The following is a 20,804-nucleotide window of genomic DNA, read 5'->3' as shown; positions in this document are numbered from 1 at the left end:
AAGAGATAAAGCAATCCCTCATTAGTTCCCCAGAAAGCTCTGGGGTGCAGGAGTGCTGCTTTCACCCGGCGTGGTAAGCCAGCATGCCATCAGCTCTCCCGTTCCTTTGGTACCAAGAGTGCTGAAAAGCTAAAATGTGAACTGAATGAACCACATTGCTCCTGCTGTCCTCAATGACACAGCAAACTGACTGTTTTGAAATGAGTGTGCATGAGAAGGGAACTGAATCCCCGTGTATCACCATTTCACAGCTTGTCTTCTTGTTCAGCACACAGATTTCCTCACTTGCAGTGGGAAGAATCTCCCTGACAGCATAAATAAACAGCATCTCCTGATGGTGATCACAGCTCTTTGAAAAGGCTGATCAAGTCAAGGGCTAGGAGGGGGCTGGATGGGTGTAAGGTAAAAAAAAAGAAGTGAGTGTACAAGCAGATCCGGAAGCCAGAGATGCCTGATAAGACACATGTGATCCATGAGGGGCTGTGCTGATTGTGTTTGACAGATTTCTCCTGTTTGCAGTTCAAAGGACATGGTCCTGACTCACTGAGCTGAGGGAAACTTTTCAAAGAGCTTAAAATTAGGTTTGGGCAGGGCTATTGCCCTGCCAAGTCTTCATTGCATCCCATGACCCTCCTATGCCTCACAGAGGGCCATAATTTTTGGGGTCACTGTGCAACTTTTCCCAATAAAGCTGTTGTGGTTCCAGGGCACTCAGAGGAGGTGGGCACACCTCATTCACCCATGACTTCAGGTGGCCAGGTCAGGCTGATGTGGCAATTAGGCACAAGGAGGTGCTTGGTCAGGTCTCTAAAGAAGGCAGTAGATAAGGAAGAAAACTAATTGCTATCACAGACCAATCTGAACCATCATTTTAAACAACCTCAGACCATACAGATTTGGTGTAATGCTCTCAGGGAGAGGGAAACAGAGCAGGACTTCTTAACTCTGTTTCAAACTCCAGGTGCATGCATCTCTATCAGGGAGACCAAGGCACAACTTCTCACAGATCCTATTTTGCAGTCCTGCATCTCAGGGTAGAGTCTCCTTCATTCTATGGCTGAGGAGGCACAGGAGAAGCCTTAAGGAGAAATGTTGCTCCCTGGCTTCATTTCTCCCCCTTCTTCCTTCTCCAGCACTCATTGTCTTTCACTGCAGGAAGACATTCCAGTCCATCTGCAGGCACTCTGGGACTCAGCAAGAGGGGTGTGATAAAGGGCTGTGTGAGGGAACACTGGAACTCCCACTGCTCTCCTCCATACCCTGCCAGAACAACCCTGCTATGCTAGGTCTTCTCCTCTCTTGTCCCAGAATGACCCTCCCCAAAATCTCAGTCCATCAGAGATGTGGGCTACAACAAATAATCATAATAATAACATAATAATCATAAACATAGAGGGGAAAATGCCTTTAAAGGGAGTGTTGGGATTACATATATATAATATCTCCTGCCTTGCTTGCAGGGTGTGGGGAGGCTCTGGCTGGATGGCTGTGGGGACCTCATTCAGCTGTGGATCTTAATGAATGCTCCTTTATGAGGGCTGGGAGAGCAGAAAGCTGTGAATGTGGCCAAAGTCCTGCAAAAATGTCTGTGATGCTGTGGCAGAAGACAACTGGAATCAGATGTCACTCAGTAAGTTGCCTCTGGGGCCAGGAAGAGACTTTTGTCACCCTAGAGGACAAGTGGTGCCCTGTGCCCTGAGATCTTCTTCTGTTTTGGTGTTCCCCTACTCCAAAGCTCAGAGACAGACCCCAATCAGAGAAGAGCAACCAGGAAGCTCTGCAATGGCACAGAGATAGCCTATTATTTACTTGGCCAGCATCTTCTCACATTCATAACATCAAACCCATGCCCATACAGGTCCAGGACAGGGAAGACTTTTCTTCCACATATCAGAAGACTTAAGATTTATTTTTTCCCCTCTCAGCTGTTCTCTGAAGTGATGAGCAGAGGTCTCCTGCCAGAACTGCTTGAGTGTGCTTCACCTAACTTGTTTATTGTCATTGAAAAGACTCCAGACAGTGGTGCCACTTCCAGTCTTTTCTGTTCTCTGCCTGTAGTCCACAGTGTATAATTAGTCTCTAGAGGTCTGATTTTTTTTTTTTAATCTCTAACCCAATTATATAATACAGACAACAGGGTAAAATAGAACAATCTGCAGTAGACACGATCTTATGATCTCTCCTGGCTTTGAATTCCAGGAAGCTGCAGGGTTGTTAATTTTTGTTTTAAACAAGGAATGAGTAATGATAAAGACAGATAAATGAATAAGAAAACCTCACAGGAGGCAATAAATAAGTGGAGTGTTTACCATGGCAAGCAGTGACGGGGCCTCATTGCATTTCTGCCTCAATGCTATGGTGAAAAAGAAGGTCTAGAGGTCTGAGTCACTTGTCCCACACAGGGCACTACACTTAATATGTGCTCTTGGATTTTGAATTGCCATGCAGCAGCCCTAAATGGGGACACTTAGTGGCTTGCTATTTCTGTTTTCCAATACATGCTAGTATACTTTATTTTTTGAGTGTAACTTTGAACATCCTTTAAAAAATACTCTGAAATTCAAAAATCAGAGGTAAAAATATCTTATTCTGTCTGCTGTTTCTTCCCTGCTGTCTTTTTGATAATCTTTTCAGCAAGGGAAAATAAGGGAGCAACCTCACTGAAGGCAGAGTCATCAGCTCGTGCTCACCAGGCTGACACAACAGTGCTGCCTCATGCTCTCTCACAGGTAAGGTCACTCTTTGCAAGTGAAGGTAAATTCATAAAGTTTTGCGACTCTTACCAGGCACTTTACAAGCAGTTGACTGTTTCTCCGAGTCTCTGTCTTCATTTCTGGATTCAGGAGAGTGAATAGCTTTGTCCTGCTTCTCCTTGCTCGCAGTAGTGTTTGGAATGGTTATGCTTTGCAACACTGGCTTTTTAGGCAATGGAGGTTTGTAACTAAGCTGTTCAGATGACTTTGCTTTGGGTTTGATCTTCTCATTTAAAGAATCACCAGTATTTGTATTGGCTGTTTTTCTGATCTCTGCCTTATCACCTCTTAAAAAGAAAGGCAATCCCTCATTTTCTAAATTAAATTCTGCACTGTATCTTTTAATCCCTTTTGATTCTAGTGATGATTTGTCTTCATATTTCAAGGACAGTGAGGTGGATCTAAGTTTCACTTGAAAAGGAGTTTTGTCTTTACAACTTGGCTGCTTCTGAGATACCACTGAAGAATTGCTCGGCATTGTTACTGGATCAACAGCTGGGGAAACATAACTGGCCAAACTTTCTGTAGGTTGGCCTGTGTTCTCAGAGTAGGACTCTGGTAGCAAAGTCTCCTTTTTGCTGCTACTTTTTTCCTCGTCCAGATCTGATCCCTTCTGGAAGTCGTCTTGCCACTTCTCATTTCTTGAGGAGACCTTTGCTTTGGACAGGAAGAATCCAGTATTTAATGGGCTTTCCAACTCTGATCTTTCTGGGAAATACAGGCTTCTGGTGCTTGGTCTCTCCCATGCAGAGGAAACAGAAAACTTTTTGAAGGCATTGAGTTCATTGACTGCTTTTTCAGCTTTCTTCCCCAACTGTTCCTCCTTGTGGATCAGTGACTGACTGTTCTCCTTATTAGAAGCATTTGCCTCCTGTGCAGTCTTTATTTTCTCTGGAGAGCAGAAAGTAGATGATCCCATCTGCATTGAGGAAGCAGGATGTGAAACATGAAGTGAGTCTGTGGGCTGTGAAGGACCCATGAAAAACTCCTTGCTGGACTCTGACAATAGAGTAAAGCCTTTGTCTTCCCCTTTATTACAGAGCATTTCCACAGGTACCTGATCATCCTTCTGATTATTTTCTTCTGACCTTCCCAGGCAAACAATACATTTCTTACTAATTGAAATATTTTCTTCAGAAGGTAATTTATTTAATGGAAACACAGTAGGAAGCTCCTTATTTTCTTGATTTACCATATTGATTGACCTATCCCCAGACAACAGAACCAGCATTTCTGAGGAATCTTCTTGCTTTTGTACTTCTCTGTTTGAACTGGAATAGGAAGAAGTTGCAGACTCTTTGCCTTCTGAGGGCAGTGAGGACTCAGACTCCTCACATGTAATTTCCAGTGTTGGTTGGCAGTCCTCTGGCTTATTCTCTGGTAACAGGGTTTCCTGTCCAACAGCAGACTCGGAAGCAGGCTGAGTCATCACTGGTCTCAAAGCAGAGGGGAGGTCCTCAGGCATTCTGGGCTTTGGCCAGGAAGCCACATCCTGCGTTGCAGCTGTGCTGCATGGCAGTTCTTGATTGTTGGGTTTGAATACAGCATCATCCTCTTCTTCTTCCTCTGGGGTACAGCTCAAATCAGTCAGAGATTCAGACTGAGTCCTCTGTAAAAAAGAAATCCAAAAAATCCCATCACCATGTACAGCTTCACATTTTTTCTTATTCACCATTACATGTACAGCTGAGATCTTAGAGAGGAAGGCAATGCTTGCCTCCAGTGCTGAGCTTGCAGTTTCCTTAATCTAGAGACTGGATGCTTTTTTAATTAAGCAGATCCTGGAATAATGTATTTAACCAATAAAAAAGCAATGTGTGACATTTCCTTCTGCACAACTAGTGCTTTCATGCCCTTGTAGATGGGAAATCCATCAGAACAATGGTCATTGGACTGTCCTTGGCAATTGATTCTCCAGAGCATACTGCCTATGTTGTGCTGCTCTTGGGCAAAAGGCAACACTTGAAAGAGAAAAATCTGTCTCTTTGTATTTTGCTACTCCATACTAGCATTAAAAATAAAACATCCCATTCTTCCTTAAGTATGACTCTGAAGAGGAAAGGGTACATAGAAGCAAGAGCAAAAGCCTAACAAATCCATCCTGTTATGGCACTCCATTCCAGCTGAGTAGCTGCCCCATGTGGCAGTCTTGTTTCTATTCCCACTGTCATACAGCATTACAGCCTTGCTTTCTTTGAGTAAAAGTTTTCTTTTTCTTTCAAGAGTTAAACTATTTGATAAAAGTTTATAAATTCATATAATTTAAAATAATATAAAAGTTTATATAATAATATAAAAGTTTATATAAGTCATATATAGTTTATAAAAGTTTATAAATTCATATGTAGTTATCTGTGAGGTCTTGTGATTAAACTTGATGTGAGGACTGGCTAAGTACACAGGATTATTTGAAAGCACAGTACTGAGCTGCTGAATATGCCTTTTCATATGGTGCCTGTATTAGCTCACTGTATCCCCATAGTTTGTTGGGTAAATATATACTTTGGATCTAGGCCCTAATTCTAAGAACACAAAACCTGCACTTTAAAGATATTTTAAGGTGCTTACAACTTCTTGTTTTGCAAATGCAATTGCAAAAAAAACCCAGTTGCAATGCCACCTGCATTCACAATCCATATACACAAGAACATAAAAGCAGAAGATATCAGTTAGCCAGAAGCAAGGAGCGCAGGCAGAGTTGGGCAAGAAAATATTAAAAATTGTTTTATCAAAACATGTGAACACTCTCTGTGGGAATCCAGAAGGGCTCAGTCAGCTGGCAGTTATAGGCAGTCTGGACAAAGCAATCGTATTTTAGTAACAATGTTAGAATGGAAAAGAAGGATTGATCGCTGAATTATTGCTTTATGTGTTTTTTTTTAAATAACTGGCCTCATCATTGTGCTGCTCACAGCAGTGCTCTACCAAGCTGAAAGGTCACTCACAGATTTGGAGAAATACAGAACATCAGCTAGTAATATTTTGAGACAGAGGGAATAATATTTCTGGTAGTAAGCAAGCCAAATTCATTGTTTTAATGTATTTAAAACATTGGAAAAAAACCCACGAACAATAAAGTATAAATTCTGTAGTAAAAGTTGAAAGCTTTAGTGCTAAAAGAGAGAAAGGAAAGAAAGAAAGAAGAAAAACTAAGCTATGCCCTTCACAAAATATGACAAGGGATCAGATAAATTGTGTTTTGGATGGTTTAGAAAAAAGATTTTTTTTTTTTTTTTAATATTATACACTTTTTAATAGCCTTTTTAAAATAGTATGCACTTTCAATTATCATATCTGAGTTTGAAGCAAAAAGTCCAGTAAGAACTTTCTGGGTTTGTGTCAAAAGTGATACTGTTTATTTTCACATGTACCTGAGAAAATTTTCTTATTCTACTGGATCTCTGGTTCCGGGGTTTTATTAAAAGCTTATGTTTAGCAGCAGAATTATCCAAGAAAGCAGAAAGCTCAGGTGGAGTGTCAAAATTGGCTGTAGGGGAGATGGTACTGTCAGATGTCCGGGGAGACCCAGTTTTGGTACTTCCATGCCTAGTGAACAGCTGACCATCTGTAGAGCGAGGTCTAGAAGAACCCAATGTAACCTGAAAAAAAAATTCCCAAATAGAGAATCAAACAAAGAAACAAAGACACAAATATAGCATTTCTACAAAGAAGTAGGCATATTTTTTATAATTTTAAGTTTTTCTCTTTTTCGTTTTGACATTTCTTTAAAATACATTGCATTTCCTAATGTTGCGTGTGATGTACTGCTGTTAGCAATTCTGAATTTTTAGCTACTTGACTATTATGATATACTGTACAATGGGAAGGAGAAAATCCCATCTAACTGGAAGATCTAAAGCACACAAATACATGGCCAGCATGTTTTAGAAGACAGCTTCATGAAGAGTACTCAGTTACAGAACATGAAGGGCCATTTTCCTTTCTCGGTCTGTCCTCCAGCATCTTTCTCTAGGCTCCTATCCACAGTTGTTTTGTGCTGAGCATCTTTAGCTTCTTGTGTGTCAACAGGTCCTTCCAACTCTACAATATCCTCCCCCAAAGACAAAAAAAAAATAAAGAATCAGTGGCATTGACACTTAAGTCAGCTTGTGTTTCTACCTCATGTATTTATATCTGCATTTACTGGAAATATAAAGTTTCGTTAGTAGACTATTCTGGGGAAGGAAGTGATGGATAATTCCTACTAGAAGCAAATAACCCATCTAGAAACAGCTCCTGAATGCTGCAAGGGGTATCATACTTTCACAAAGCTGGAATTCAGCTTGCCTGTGAACTTCAACAAAAACTACCCTAGTTCCAGGGATGATGCAAAAAGAACATTGGAAAATTTATTTAAAATAAATAAACTCTAAAAAGGGTTCATCCTTCCTCTCAGATTCAGTTTTGTAAGTAGGCAAAATGGTATTTCCAAACTATCTGTCACAGCATTAACATGACCTCTGACAACTCCTGATAGCACTCCTTTTGTTAGCTGAAATTCTGGTTCATTTCTTTGGAGGCAATTTCCTCCTTTGTTGTGCTTTCTTCTTTGGGCTTTCTTCTTCTTTCTTTTTTTCTGGAAGTGGTATTTTACTAAGAAAGTTGGATGGGAGAAGGGCAGGGCAGGTTGGTGTTCATTTTATTTTGGAAGGGAAAAAAGCATCAGCAATTTCTGCAAGTAGAATTCTGCAATATGCACTGCAGGCCAAAGATACTCTGTAGTGTAGTGAGGGCCTTCTACAGCTTGCTCAATGGCCAGGGGAAAACTCCCATTGATTTTAGCAGAGGCTGGATCCACACCTTCTAATCATACTTTCTACTTAAGAAAAAGAAGGTAGCTCAGACATGCTGAATAATGGATGCTCTCATTAATTTTAACTCTACAATATCTGCAGTCTAGTAGTCAAACATGACTAATGTACAACACCTGATAGGTGGCTGCATTATACATTAGTACCTAACAGTGAATACATTGACATTTCAGCTCCATGATAAAAACACAGCACGTGTTCTCTTTCAAAGCATGTCATTATTTGCCCGCCTTTCTTCTGGCTCCTGCTTTTCCTCGAGAACTTTGCATGTCTTCTCCTTGGCAGTGCTCAGTGTTGGCCATTACACCAGAAAATCCAAAATCTGCTTTCTTACTTAAATTTCAGCAGCCTTAGTGAATGCCAGCTCTGAGCCAGCTGCAGAAGTTGTTTGTCCCACAAAGTTTGGCTTTGACAAAGCTCGCTGGAGAAGGAAAGAGTTGGCAGACCCCTTTCTCCAAATCTCATGTGCACATGGCTCAGTCATCCTTCAGCTGGTCATGCTGGGTGGCACAAGGTGGGGGGGCCAGGAGGAAACGCCATCCCCAAAGCCCAGACAAGAGATTTATGATTCCTTCCTTCAATCCAGAAAAGCTGCCAAGACACAGCAAGGTGTCACTGCTGCCCAAAACCTCAGGACTGGGTCATGCAAAATTCCTCAGCCCTGTGAACTGGTCTCCTCTGACTTCTAGAAGCAGGGCTAACTTCTCTGAAATGCCAGGTAGTGGATCCTGTGGCTTGGGAGGAAAGCCTTTAGATGGAACTGCATTCTGGCTGCACTCTCAAACTGGCATGGGTTGAAGAGAACGCCGAGCTAAATGATAGGGCATGTGGAAAAAGCTAAACAGCTGTGTAGTCACCGCCACGACTCAGGAGTCAGCAAGTGAGTCAGAAATGTTAATGGAACAACAGGGAGACATAAATCCTCTTTTAGCAAACATGTGTCTGGACTGCGCACAATTACAGTGATCCCATAACAGCGTTCAAGAAATACTTCTTTCATGAGTTCTGTTGTTTTTATTTTAAGAATAATAATATTGCACTGCATATAAGCAGTATTTTCAAACAGCTTCATGTGGAATCTAAGAAGTAAGGCCAGAATTTTTTGCTGAGCCCTGCTGCTGCTGGTCCTGAAATACATTTTGCATAATTACCAAGAAATGGTCAGCTCAGCACTAGTTTCTCTATTTCATTTCTGCAATTTCCCTCCACCCTTCCTCCTATTCCTAGAAAATGCCCTTCCCTCTACCCCCTGTGTTGTGGACAGCTAAAAGGGACTCTTCAGAGCTTTCCAAAACAGCCCTTTAATCAGCCAGAACGGCTGGCTTCTGATTGAAGAAAGCCATCCATGTGCCTATCCTTGAGCTCTGAAAAACATCACTTCAGCAAAATTCAGAGCCAGAATGCAACTGAAGGCTGAACTCAGACTCCTAGGCAGCAATGTCAGCCACTATCTTCAGGCAAACACCTTCTGTGTCAGTGTGAGGTAAATTTGTACTTAAAGTAGGGTCTGAGCAGATTTCAGAGAATCTAGAGCTGTTCCCATCTCTTCAATAAACTTTCTCCATTATCCTGCATGTAACTCAAGCAGCCTTTACTGCAATTTCCCATCTTTGAAAAAATGGACACTACTTCAGTGTCCAAATTTGGTTGGTTGTGCTTGGAGATTAAATCCTATCTATAAAGTTTGCTAAAGGATATGAGCTTTTCTAGAGACATTAATTATTATCGATGGGATAATAATGGGATGACTCTTCATCAGAATAATGCTGATAAATAATCATAGTTTTTTATGTTACACAGACAGACATTAAAACAGCAAACAGACAGGCAGGCAATTACATGCACACAAAGTTGTTTTTTGCAGCAGACAGGCAACAAAATAATTTTTTTTAATACTTCTTTTAAAAACTGCTATGGGCAATTACTTGTCCCTTAATATATTTGGCAGAAGTTACCTGTTCTTCTTCTTCACTGCCTGTTCCAGCTAAACTCAAAGAGCTAAGGTGCCTGTGAGAGTCAGAGAACTGTGGGATGGAATGAGGAAGAGATTCAGTAAAAGATGACAAACAAGGTGGATATAATTGCAGAAACCATCTACACAAAGTGCACAAAGGTACTGACAATGTAAGTTGTTTTTCTCTACAGTCTTAAGGATTAGCAAGGACACTGCAAACATAAAGTGTAAGACATGCAGATAAAGAATGAAATAATGTCTAACAAAACTATCATTTAAGAAAAATCAGATTATTTTATGTTTCTTTTTCCAATGGCAACCTAGAAGAACATTAGAGAGTTCTCTTATCAACACACTCAAGGGGAATACAGATTTTTCAGCCTTAGTTTTTTATGCCTGGCAGCTCTTTGTAGTCTCTATAAAAAACACAGCATTCCCATGCATGCACACAATCACATACTCTTCTTCCTAGTCGTGCATTTTCTGGTGTGATATTTATGTTTTAATAGGAACACAGATTCTAAGTAGCTGTATACAGAGAGAGAGTGTTTTCCCAATTTGACTAAGGTATTTCTGAATTGCTCAGAGGTAAAATAGGGATATGTAAAACCAAATACTTTATTCTGCCATCCACATATAGGTAAAACAAGTTATTAAACACTCATTTTTGTCAACACTGGAACTACTTACTCTTGTTCTCATGCCTGAGCTTAGGCTTTCATGAAGCAAAGACATTTCTGGAGGGCTCCTGGGTAATCCATCATCTTCAGAACTGGTCCCAGCATCCTCTGTTCGCTTTGCATGAAGTCCAAATGGAGGTGGAGGTCCCAGTTTCATGGTAGGCTGGAGTTTCATCTTCAGCGTGGCATAAAATACATTAGCTTATGATAGTGATGGAGGTTTCCCCAGAACATTTTGTTAGCTAAGGTCAATGAGTTACCATTATTTTAACTTCACAGTTGAATGATCCAGGGCACAGGACATCTGACTTTACACATTCTCTTAGGGAACCAAATAAACTACCCATTTTTCAGCTATCATTTATGTAAAACCAAAATGGGATACTGCTGTCTAATTAACAAATGCAACATTTGATGTATACAGCAGACAGACATTACTTACTAATCAAACATTCAACCACAAATACTATCAAAAAAAAAATCAAGCCTGGAAAGACATTCCATCTCTTGCATTTGAAAAAAAAAATTATATTGTCTAAATTACCTGTAAAGCTCTAATCCGATCAGAAATGTTTTCTTGAGAAAACACTCTTACTGGCCTTGCAGGCTCTTGCCCAGTCTCAAGGATGAAAATGCTATCATGTGACAAAGCTCTGCTTCCCATAATGCCTTTATGTGTCCTAGAATAATATAATAAATGAGTGAAAACATGCAAATTTTTTGCCATTCCTCTTAACTCAAGGGGTCTACTGAATGTGGAATGGGAGACAGGGATGCACAGCCCTGTCACAAACAAGATTCCAGACTTCCCCATGAATACAGCCATTCAGGATAACCTAAGTAATACCTTTAAAAACAAAAAAAAAGAAATTGTAAATGCTGTTATCTGTCAGGTTAACAAACTGAATCAAGGTTAAAGACAGTTTAACCCCAGAAGATGAGTTATGTCTTATGGAAAAAGCTACTGACTCTTGGGTGGAAGCCAGCAGCTGGGTGGTGTCACAGTACCACAGGCAAGCCCAGGTGCAAAATGGAGTTCACATAAATGAGTCTGTACTGAGACTTCTTGTTAATGTAAGACCATGTCTTGCAAATGAGTGACCATTGCCATAGGAAGAATAAGTACCTTTTACTATCTAAATGTGGTACAGCATTTAATATATTTCTGCCATAGAGATCATTAGCAAAAAACATTTCAGGCAATGTAGTCCTCACATGGAATCCTTTGCATAAATCCTTAAAAGGTGCTGTGCTCTATATCAAGGTCCCTCAAATTTTCTCTTATGAGCCTGTGGGACACATTTTTTCATTGACAATCTTTGTGGCCTAGCTGGGGAAGTTGGAGATGCTTTGTGGCCAGTTCCTCTCATATTCTCTTTCCTACTTCTGACATAAATGTTATGTAATTTCTTTTGCAAATGGTGCATGTGGGGTATTAGCACCTTGCTTCCTTATGGGAATGGTAGAGGAGGCCCACAGACTGACAGCTACATGCTAGGTTTCTTGTGCTCATTTTCCTCAGCTTAGCTTGTACCCTTACTGAGAAGGAACAAGAAATGTGTGCACACAGTATTTTTAAGAGTTTTTCAAATTTTTTAAATCAAGGAGCTGTGAAATGGTAAATGAGTGTAGAATAGATAATTGTTTGGGTTTATGTAACTATCAAGTGAATTGAGCAGAAAAGAAAAAAGAACTGTATTTCTGGATCCTAGATACTGTCATAGGGACATTGAAGAAACAAACAATCATGGAAGACAGTAACATTTTCCCCATAGTGGCTGCTATAAATATATTTGATAAAACAATAGCAGGAAAGAGTTGATCCACATTCTTGCTGCAGAAGGAAGGAAAGCCTGCTACTTTTGCTTAATGCATTGGAGACATTAGAAGAACAATTCATCTGAGTACAAATGTGATCTCTGCAATGCATCCAAGGTCAGACAGATCTATAGCAATTTGCAGAGTAGGTGCCAGTCAGGGCTGCAGTGGTGCCCCACGCACCAGCACTCAACAAGGGCGGCAGCCACACAGGCAGTGTTGCTGCATGGGCACATTTATCCCAGCATTCCATCCTCATTTTCTCTTTCTAGCAGATGCATCCCTCCCAGACACATAATGGACGTACCCTGCATGTCTCCTCAGATTAAGAGTGTTCAAATTAATTTTCCTTCTTTTCAAATAATTTCCTGGTCTTTGTCTGTCTAAATAAATATTAAAAAACCAATAATGTAACAATGTTTCAGGTTACAGCACAGGAATATAGCCAGAACAGCCAGAGATGGTACCCACTCAGACATGACCTTGTTAAGCCACACATGGGGGAAAGAAAATCTCACCATCCATGTCTTACAAGATGTAATAAATTGTCAAACAACAGCACTTCACACCACCTGGTGCTGCCAGCCCAGAACTCCAAGGGCTTCAAGCTCGACTAACTAACATTACTATTGCCAATGCCATGAAAGCAAAAAGAAAAAAAAAACAAAACCAAACCATCAAAGAAGAAAAAAAAATATTTTTAGTAATTTCTTTTGGTTGTTTGGCGCTGCCTGGTGGCCACATCGAATAATGTAGTTTTAAATGGCCAGGATGGTTTCCTTTCCCATTCCTGGCCACAGCAGCACCCCTCGCTTGAGGACCAGGAGGCTTGTTCTGAGAGGCACAGCATCCACCAATGCAAAGACTTGCTTTTTAGTTATCGAAGGGGTTCTTCAGTCCACCTCTCTGTCCAGAGACATATCTCAATGTTTGGACCGGGATTCTCATGGTTACTTTTCATAGTGGGTAACATGAAGACAAAGTCTTCAGAGGCAAAGAGGTACACAGGATGGGACTCCTCTGGTCTAACTTCAGACATCAAATTGTAGCATTTACATTGGAGGTGGTTATCCCAGGCTCCTGTTTACATTCAGTGGGGAGATATAGGCACCTCCAGAGCCTATTTCATGCATAAAGGTGATACAGTCTTTGTTAGTAATGCTGACTTCTCTCTGACTATAAAAGGCAGCTGGTAAGTAACTGTCCCTGTCCATGGTGGAGAGGTTGGAACTGTATGATCTCTAAAGATCCTTCCAACTCAAACCATTCTATGAGTCTGTGTTTCTAGAACTCAAATGCAGACATTTTTCCTTTGGTCAGATGAATCCCATGTATACAGAGATAAAAAAAGGCTTCAGAGCTTCTGGTTCCTGCTGATTTCAGTTACAATCATCCCATTACTCCTTTCTTGCTTTCAAACCCTGGCATAAATGGTTAGTCATCTGACTTTCTCTAACAATCCTTAGTAGTTACATTTTAGGGGCATAAGACAATCCTGGTAGGATATAAACCAATTATCTATTTCATTTTTGAAGATAGGAATTACATTCTTTTGCAATTATAACCCAAGGCTTATTTATGATTAAATGAAAGCTTATTTCATAAATATTTCTTGCTACACCCCACCCAATTCCCTTCTGACTGGCATTGCATCAACCATTTTAATTTGTACTTTCCTGGGAAAAGGAACTATTTGAAACTATAGCACTATGAACAAGGGGAGGAGACAATTTTGGGGTGTCTTTAATCTACAGACATTGTAGCAATTTTGTATTTGTTTGCCAGAGTCCAAAGACTTACTCAAGTTCATCTTCAGAATCATAACTAGTGCGCATGTCATGAGAGGCCCCGACATCATTTGTTGACTGGCACAACTTCAGACTGCTGCTCACAGAAGATGTCTCTTTCCTTTTCTTTTTACCAAAAAACTTTTTGAAAGATTTGAATTTCGATTTTTTCTTTCCTAAGTGAAGAAACATAAAGAAGATACAACCAGCAGCATGTGCAAATTTTTGAAAAATAACATTTCTTTATAATTTTTTGCATAAGTGGATTTTTTCCTGGAAAATGTAACACAGACCACTGTTGCATTAATGTCTTTCAAGACTGTACGGATAGCATGAAATTACTGTTATCTTGGAGAATGGATTACAATGTTTATGAGACACAAAAAATAACCAATGGTGTAGGATCATTCCTAATAGAGTTTCTACTTGCCTCTTGAGGTAATTAAATTGTGAAGGAAAAATTTTGTCTTAACTGCTTGGGATATGAAAAAGAAATTATTACTTGGAAACCCACTGCCTTTGTTCAGCAAGCTAATAAGTGCTGATAAGAGCAATGCTACCAAAACCAATTTAAATGTAGAAAAGGCATACATAGGTGAATGCACAGTATTGGGAGGCTAATGCTTTTAAAATGTTTGGTTTATAATGCATCGAGTATATTTTTAATGCTGATTACAAGATTCAATGGATCACAAAGTATTCATCTAGAAATAATCTTGAAAAGCAATTCTAGTCTGCGCAGTGAGGAAAGACCTAAATTAGGATCAGTTGCAGCTCTGTGAAGGAAACTATTTCAAATTAAATCAGTGTTTTCCACAAGAATTCCAACAACTTGTGCCTGGCCTGTTTTAAGTTGACATGACAGTACCACAAGGCATCCCTATCAGCATTTCATTCACTCTTGGATGTTGTTGGATAAAAAAGTTAGCCTGGTCACAAGATGCTATAAAAATCTTATTTCAAGCCTCTGAAAATGCTGAAAACATGTAACAGCTCTTGGGAAAAAAGTGAAGAGAAAAGCAGAATGCGTTCTCTAAACAAACTGATTGACTTCTATGATAGAGTTAAGGCATAGAAGCTCAAGAAGTCACAGCACTTTTCATTCACCAGGGAAGGGAGAAATTATACCTGAATTGTCCTCTCCATCTCCTTCAGCCTCTCTCATCTTAGGGTCCATTGTCCTTGAGGAACTCATGTGGCAATCACTAAAGGAGGTACAAAAAGTGTAAGCTGTATCAACAAAATAATAGTACTTCACTATATATGTATACACATACATACAGCAAGTTGCTAAAATATAAAGATATAGAATAGAATATTACATGTATGCTTATATAAGTCTCCATAGATGTTTAAACATGTATGTGTATATTATGTATAAATATGCATAAAATGTACATAATATATAAAAATATCCCATATGGTACTTATTAGGCTATAGAGAGGTATAATAGATTACACAGACTAATTCCACTTTCAGAAGACAATAGTACATGGCAGTTTAGTCAACCAACCTCTTCTATCTGAACACTGACTTTGATGAATTCTTGAATGCTTCTAAAAATATGTATCAGGGGAGGTGGGCTTCGTTGATTCTCTCTTTCTCAGCCCATTGAGGACCAGAGACAAAATGACAAAATTACAGCATTTGAGCAAGTGTACAAGTAACAACAGTAGAGAATCCCATGTATTTTCCCCTTACTTATATTGAATTTGAAGTATTCTACAGATTGTGGTTTTTCTTCTTTCTAAAGAAACTTGGGGAAAGGTAGTGATTCTTTCCATTCCTTTCTTTTTGGATAGATAACAGAGTTAGGGAGAATTAGTAACAGAGAAATACAAGTAAAAATAAACCAACTGATTTTCTTATTTTCTTGTCTCTTCTTTACTTTTCAGAAGCAAAATATTACTTTGCTTATTAAGATTCCTAAACCAAAAAAATAATTGCAAAACTGTACATGTCCAAAGCCTGAAGACATTAGATCTGTAATTTAAATTATATTTTTTGTGCAGTAGTCTGTTGTGCTCTCTTTTCTTCATCTGGAGAGCCATAATTTCATGGTCAAGTGAGAATAAAGTCGTGGAGGCCATTGACTGGATAGTGAGTTAAATGCTGTAGAGTCACTCTTTGGGCTGTAATGGTGGCAGATGCTCATGCCACAACCTGGAGTAGTGATCCACTGAAGTACTGGGAGACTTAAGAAATAAGGCTTGTAAATCCAACAAGCTGGTGAAATGGAAATGAAACCTTTATTACTCAAATCTAAAACACAGCACATCACCTGAGCTATCTGCAGCCACTTGGGCTGGACCACAGTGCACGGCTGCAGGACCATAGCAAAGGCACCTCTACTGCCTGGCAGCTCCAGGGCTGCTGCACCAGTCAGACCCACAGCTTGGGTGTGAAACACCCCCTGCCACCACTCACCAGGTACCAAATCAGAATTAACACAAACATGAGGGTGAGCAACTTTTGGTCAAGGGCATCTGCCTGAAGTATGAAGAATTAATAAGGAACTTACCCTAGGAAAAAAAAAAAAAAATGGATGAGGGGGGTGAGGCACTGGAACAGGTTGCCCAGAGAAGCTGTGGATACCCCACCACTGGAAGTGTTCAAGATCAGGCTGGATGGGGCTTTGAGCAACCTAGTCTAGTGGAAGGTGTTCCTGCCTATGGCACGGAGGTTGGAACTAGGTGTTCTTTAAGGTCCATTTCAACACAAACAATTCTATGATTCTAGGATACCTTTATTTTTAAAGTAAATGTCCACTGGGAGGTGACAGATAAATATGTATAGTGGGCTGTGGCATACCTAGTCAATTGTTAAAGAGGGTGTCTCAGATTCCTGCTGTCACGTTGCAGTAGCAATGGCAGGAATGTAAATCAATACCTTTAAAGCTTCAGCTGTTATATGCATGCCCTGTAGCATCTATAAGCTACACACATCCAGAAGTGGGATTCTACAGTCTCTGTATAAATTGTGGATGACATAACTCACATCCCCATCTGTGGTTCATTGGCATCAGCCTGCTGCATTTAGCTGCACTCAGGTGAGGGTATATTATTTTTTATCCAAATGTTTGCATATCATACTTCACTAGTTCTCAATAGCAAAGCCACTGGGGGATAAACCCCCACACAGTGACAATGTTTGTTGGAAACATGCCGGCAAGTATAAACATGTTCCCTCTGGCAAAATTCAATCAGATAGTATATTATATTCCTGACAAACCAGAATTATGTTCCCGTCCCAAACCTTGGCAGCCAAATTTCTAGAGAATAAAACCAATTAAAAAAAAAGTTAGCTCCACCATAATGCATGCAAAGATTAGCGTGATTTATTTATTTTCTGACATCTGAGGTCACAGAGTGTTTCCACTGGATGCTCCAAGCATCGAGGGACACTAATATGTGTCCAGGGGTGCAGTATAGATCTCTTCACTTAGAGTAAACAGAAGGACGCTGAACCTTGAATGGGCTCTCTTCTTGCCAGTCATGCATTTTGAAGGAAGATCCTCACTCCCTTTCTTTCCTCATGCAGCAATTCTTCAGGCCCACCATGTTTTTGCTGTTTCCTAACATTATTTAAGAATGTGTGTCTTACCCAGAGGAAGCCAGCCCCCCACTACTGTGTCTCTTGCAAGAGTACAGGGCTGGAGCCCTGGCTTATGAGAAGGAGGGAGGTGCTTGGCCACTGCATGTGTTTGTGGTCCTCATATTCCATCACCCCTGTAATCCTGGGGATTTGGTTATCAAATTCCTATGTTAAGGGAAGATGCAGGTCAGTGTACATCATTATTTTATATTATTTGTTCTGGATATGACCCATCCCGGGCCAATGCTGGCCTGTTACTGAAGGAGTTGTTTCATCCACAAGAGCAAGATAAAACAATTGAAAAAACATGTGGAGTTGACCTACCAGCAAGGGGAAGTTGGGTTGTCTGACCTCAGATTGATCCTGGTTGGGATTGTTATAATCAGAGGGAGATAACTCCCAAAGTGTGATTAGATCTTGTGAGGAGACAAGTAAATGGAACTAAAGTACAGGAATGGAGACAGAGACCAGAGTAACATACAATGACTACTAGAAAATATTGTAATGGGTACTGTTGAGCTACAGGGGAATGCCTCTCTAGAATCTTAATATTTTACTATTATTTATTATATTAAAATATAGTTGCAAGTGTATTTGTGGACCCAGCTGTCTCTGACATCTGCAACTATTTTAAGGATCACTTGTCAGAGTGACAAAGAGAAAATCAGAAAGATATTATATTACCTAGGGGTTCTAAATTTGTCCAGTACGTAAATGATTTGTTACTTGTCAGCAAAGCACACAAAGATTGCTTGAAAGATACTATTTTTCCATGTACTGCTTTATCCAGGGATTTCTTTGTTTAAGGGCCTTCTTGAGAGATGACCAACTCAGGCTGTAATGCTATTAATAAAAAGTACTTTTAAAATACATTTACAGTGGAATCTGTCATTCAGCTTATTGATTGAGCAGAAACATAATAGAACCCAGTTATTGTGGCTGGCATGCACTATTTCCATAACACCAGGTCCCACCACTGCTGCCAGAGTCATCCCTAGACAGCTCAGTGTCACCTGGGGAAAAACCTGGCTGCTTTGCTGTAGGAGAGCTGCCCAAGAGACCCGGGCTGTGTGCAGGGAGGAAGGGTTGTCCAGGTAAGGTAACTCTGGAGTGAAGCAGAAAGCAACCCAAGGTGTGGGTCAGAGGCACCTGGGTGCAGGAGACACTGGGCACAAATACCAGAGGTCTCAACCTCCTGTGCAGGAGCCCAGAGACTTCTTTACCCTCAGCAAGGAAATGGTTATTTTAAATTATGGTAAATAAATGCTGTAAGTTTGGTTTAGGTAAGCAATACTGGGTTTGCAGTGGGGTGACCATAAGGTTTTTAATAAAAACTGCCTCTCAACTCATCATGCCATTATAAGGACTTGGTTTTCAGTTCAAAAGACAAGTTTCCAGCCTGAACCCAGGGTTTGGTGTGACTGTCCCAGGCCAGTGGTGGCTGCCACAGAGGAGGAGGCGACAGCAGCCCTTGCAGCAGTCACTGTGTTGTGCAAACATACACCATAGCAAGGGCAGCGAGGTGCAGCCACCCGCCCCATACCAAGGATGCAGGAAGAGTTTTGTGCCTTCTATTACCAAAGGGAGATTTGTTTGCATCAAAGGATGAATGGACACATGCTACCTTAAACCAAGAAGGGCATGGGGTGGGGGGGAATCACCAGGCAGCAGAGAGGACTGGAAGAACTTGCAAAATGCTTCTGGGCAGTGTGCTGGTGTTCAGGTTTTCAGAAAAATGCTCAAAAGTCAACAGATTCATTTTTAGCAAGCCCTGGCTTTAAGCAAACACTGAAGCTGACACTTAGCCACTTGCTTCAGCACTTTGCCAAGTGATGGTTTGCATTGGAGCAATATCCCAAGACAGTGTGAAGAAATACTTGTCCTTGCTGAGCTTCCAGCAGCTGCCAGAGCTCCCTCTGTGATGCTCTGCAAGCCAAGCACTGCCTACCTTAGTGTCTCACCAAACCTAGCTGTAGACAATCACATTCATTTCTACCTTAAAATTTACTGTTGTTTTTATTAACATGGGGGAAGCTGGGTTTCCTTTGAAATGCTTCCTTTGGTGAAAACCAGTGTTTTCACCACCAGGAGATAATTCTATGTTTTTTTGCAAAGGTATAAATTCAGAGAACCATACTATCTATATCTTCCCTTTTTCCTTCAGTATAATGTACTTTAACGGTATCTTTAGGCAGATTTTCAATCTTTCAAGCCTTTTCCTCATCATCTGCAACAAGCCCTCCAGTATTAATACATTCATCATAGGAAAGATTTGATTAAAACATGATACTTAAGAGGAGAAACAAAAAAATCCAGAGTTTACCTTTGATATGACTGTAACTGCTTGCCATTTCCCTGATGTAAACACAGATTGCAGTTTTCACTCTGGAGCCAAGTTTTTTCACTCTCAAAACTTTGTTTAAAGTCTATAATGGTCTACAAGCTTAAGAGCTGTGCAACGAAATACTGACAAAATCCAGCATCTTTGTATTTGGCACCCACTGGGAGGGGTGGCATTCATTGTGCACTTATGCTTGGATCTAGATGCTTGGCTGCTGAGCTTTATTGTTTCCAGTTTCCCCAAGGATTTACTGAAGTCCATCACTTAATTAAATCATCCTGTGATCTGAAAACTCAGCAGGATTTTCATCCTAAAGAAGCAACCTGCATTGGTTCTCCCTTGTTAGCAAGAGCAAGATTTATCACACTACTGGCTGTCACACCTCTTCCTCCTTTTTTTCCCACATTGTATGTGACGTTCTTTTCACAGTGGAATACTAGAGGTACTTGGTTTATCAATTTATTATGAGCTTTTATAAGCCAAATATAATGTCTAATGACAAATTGATAAATATTACCTGTTTATAACAGTATTTTTGCTATATTGGACTTTTCCCAGCAGAGACTTTTTTCACTTTCCTTCTTCCTTCCTAGGTCCTTTTTTGATAAACTGTGATACAAGAAATACATCTGAGACTATGCCACTGCAGAGAATAGAGATGGAATATTGCAGCAACACAAGTTTTTATTTCCCTTTTTATCCCTTCCAAATGCCAGTACACTCAAAAGTGTATATCCAAAAACCAAAAGCAATTTACACCTTTCATTTCTCTTTTGTATAATAATATCGCTTTTTTAGTAGAAACACGAGGAGTTAAAAAATCTGAATTTAGGCAAATTATTTCACATGAGACGAAGAGCTGCTCTTTTCTCAGAACATCACAATATACACTAACATTCCTACTGGTATTACACAGCCTTGATATACAATATACACTAACATTCCTACTGGTATTACACACCCCCCCTGGGTGGGGGGGTGGGGGTAAGAAGAAAATAAAGCAGGGATTCTGGGGATATAAAGAAAACCCAAATACTCAGAGATACTTCTCAAGCTGAGAGAGTA

General features: G+C 40.2%; 1 protein-coding gene and 2 long non-coding RNA genes across 5 annotated transcripts in view; 2 read left to right on the top strand and 1 right to left on the bottom strand.

The window, feature by feature from the left end:
- The window catches only part of CRACDL (CRACD like), a 65,724-nt gene that overhangs the window by 12,865 nt on the left and 32,055 nt on the right, over positions 1–20,804 (bottom strand). For all 3 annotated transcript variants that reach the window (XM_053935939.1, XM_053935941.1, XM_053935942.1), the window contains 7 exons: positions 14,932–15,008; positions 13,817–13,979; positions 10,743–10,878; positions 10,209–10,373; positions 9,520–9,588; positions 6,125–6,352; positions 2,784–4,362 (listed from right to left, as the gene is read on the bottom strand). In XM_053935939.1, the coding sequence (XP_053791914.1) occupies positions 2,784–4,362; positions 6,125–6,352; positions 9,520–9,588; positions 10,209–10,373; positions 10,743–10,878; positions 13,817–13,979; positions 14,932–15,008 (2,417 nt within the window). The remainder of the gene's footprint in view (positions 1–2,783; positions 4,363–6,124; positions 6,353–9,519; positions 9,589–10,208; positions 10,374–10,742; positions 10,879–13,816; positions 13,980–14,931; positions 15,009–20,804) is intronic.
- LOC128784380 (uncharacterized) overlaps positions 1–20,804 on the top strand; it is a 55,770-nt gene that overhangs the window by 25,006 nt on the left and 9,960 nt on the right. The gene's annotated exons all lie outside the window — the stretch shown is intronic.
- LOC128784381 (uncharacterized) lies at positions 1,467–20,714 on the top strand. Its single transcript, XR_008429463.1, has 3 exons — positions 1,467–1,630; positions 2,635–2,729; positions 20,333–20,714. It is a non-coding gene; the product is annotated as an uncharacterized LOC128784381 (long non-coding RNA).

Source organism: Vidua chalybeata, chromosome 2 (assembly GCF_026979565.1).
Source record: "Vidua chalybeata isolate OUT-0048 chromosome 2, bVidCha1 merged haplotype, whole genome shotgun sequence".
In the NCBI taxonomy this organism is placed as follows: domain Eukaryota; kingdom Metazoa; phylum Chordata; class Aves; order Passeriformes; family Viduidae; genus Vidua; species Vidua chalybeata.
This window is presented reverse-complemented; position numbering and strand designations above follow the sequence as displayed.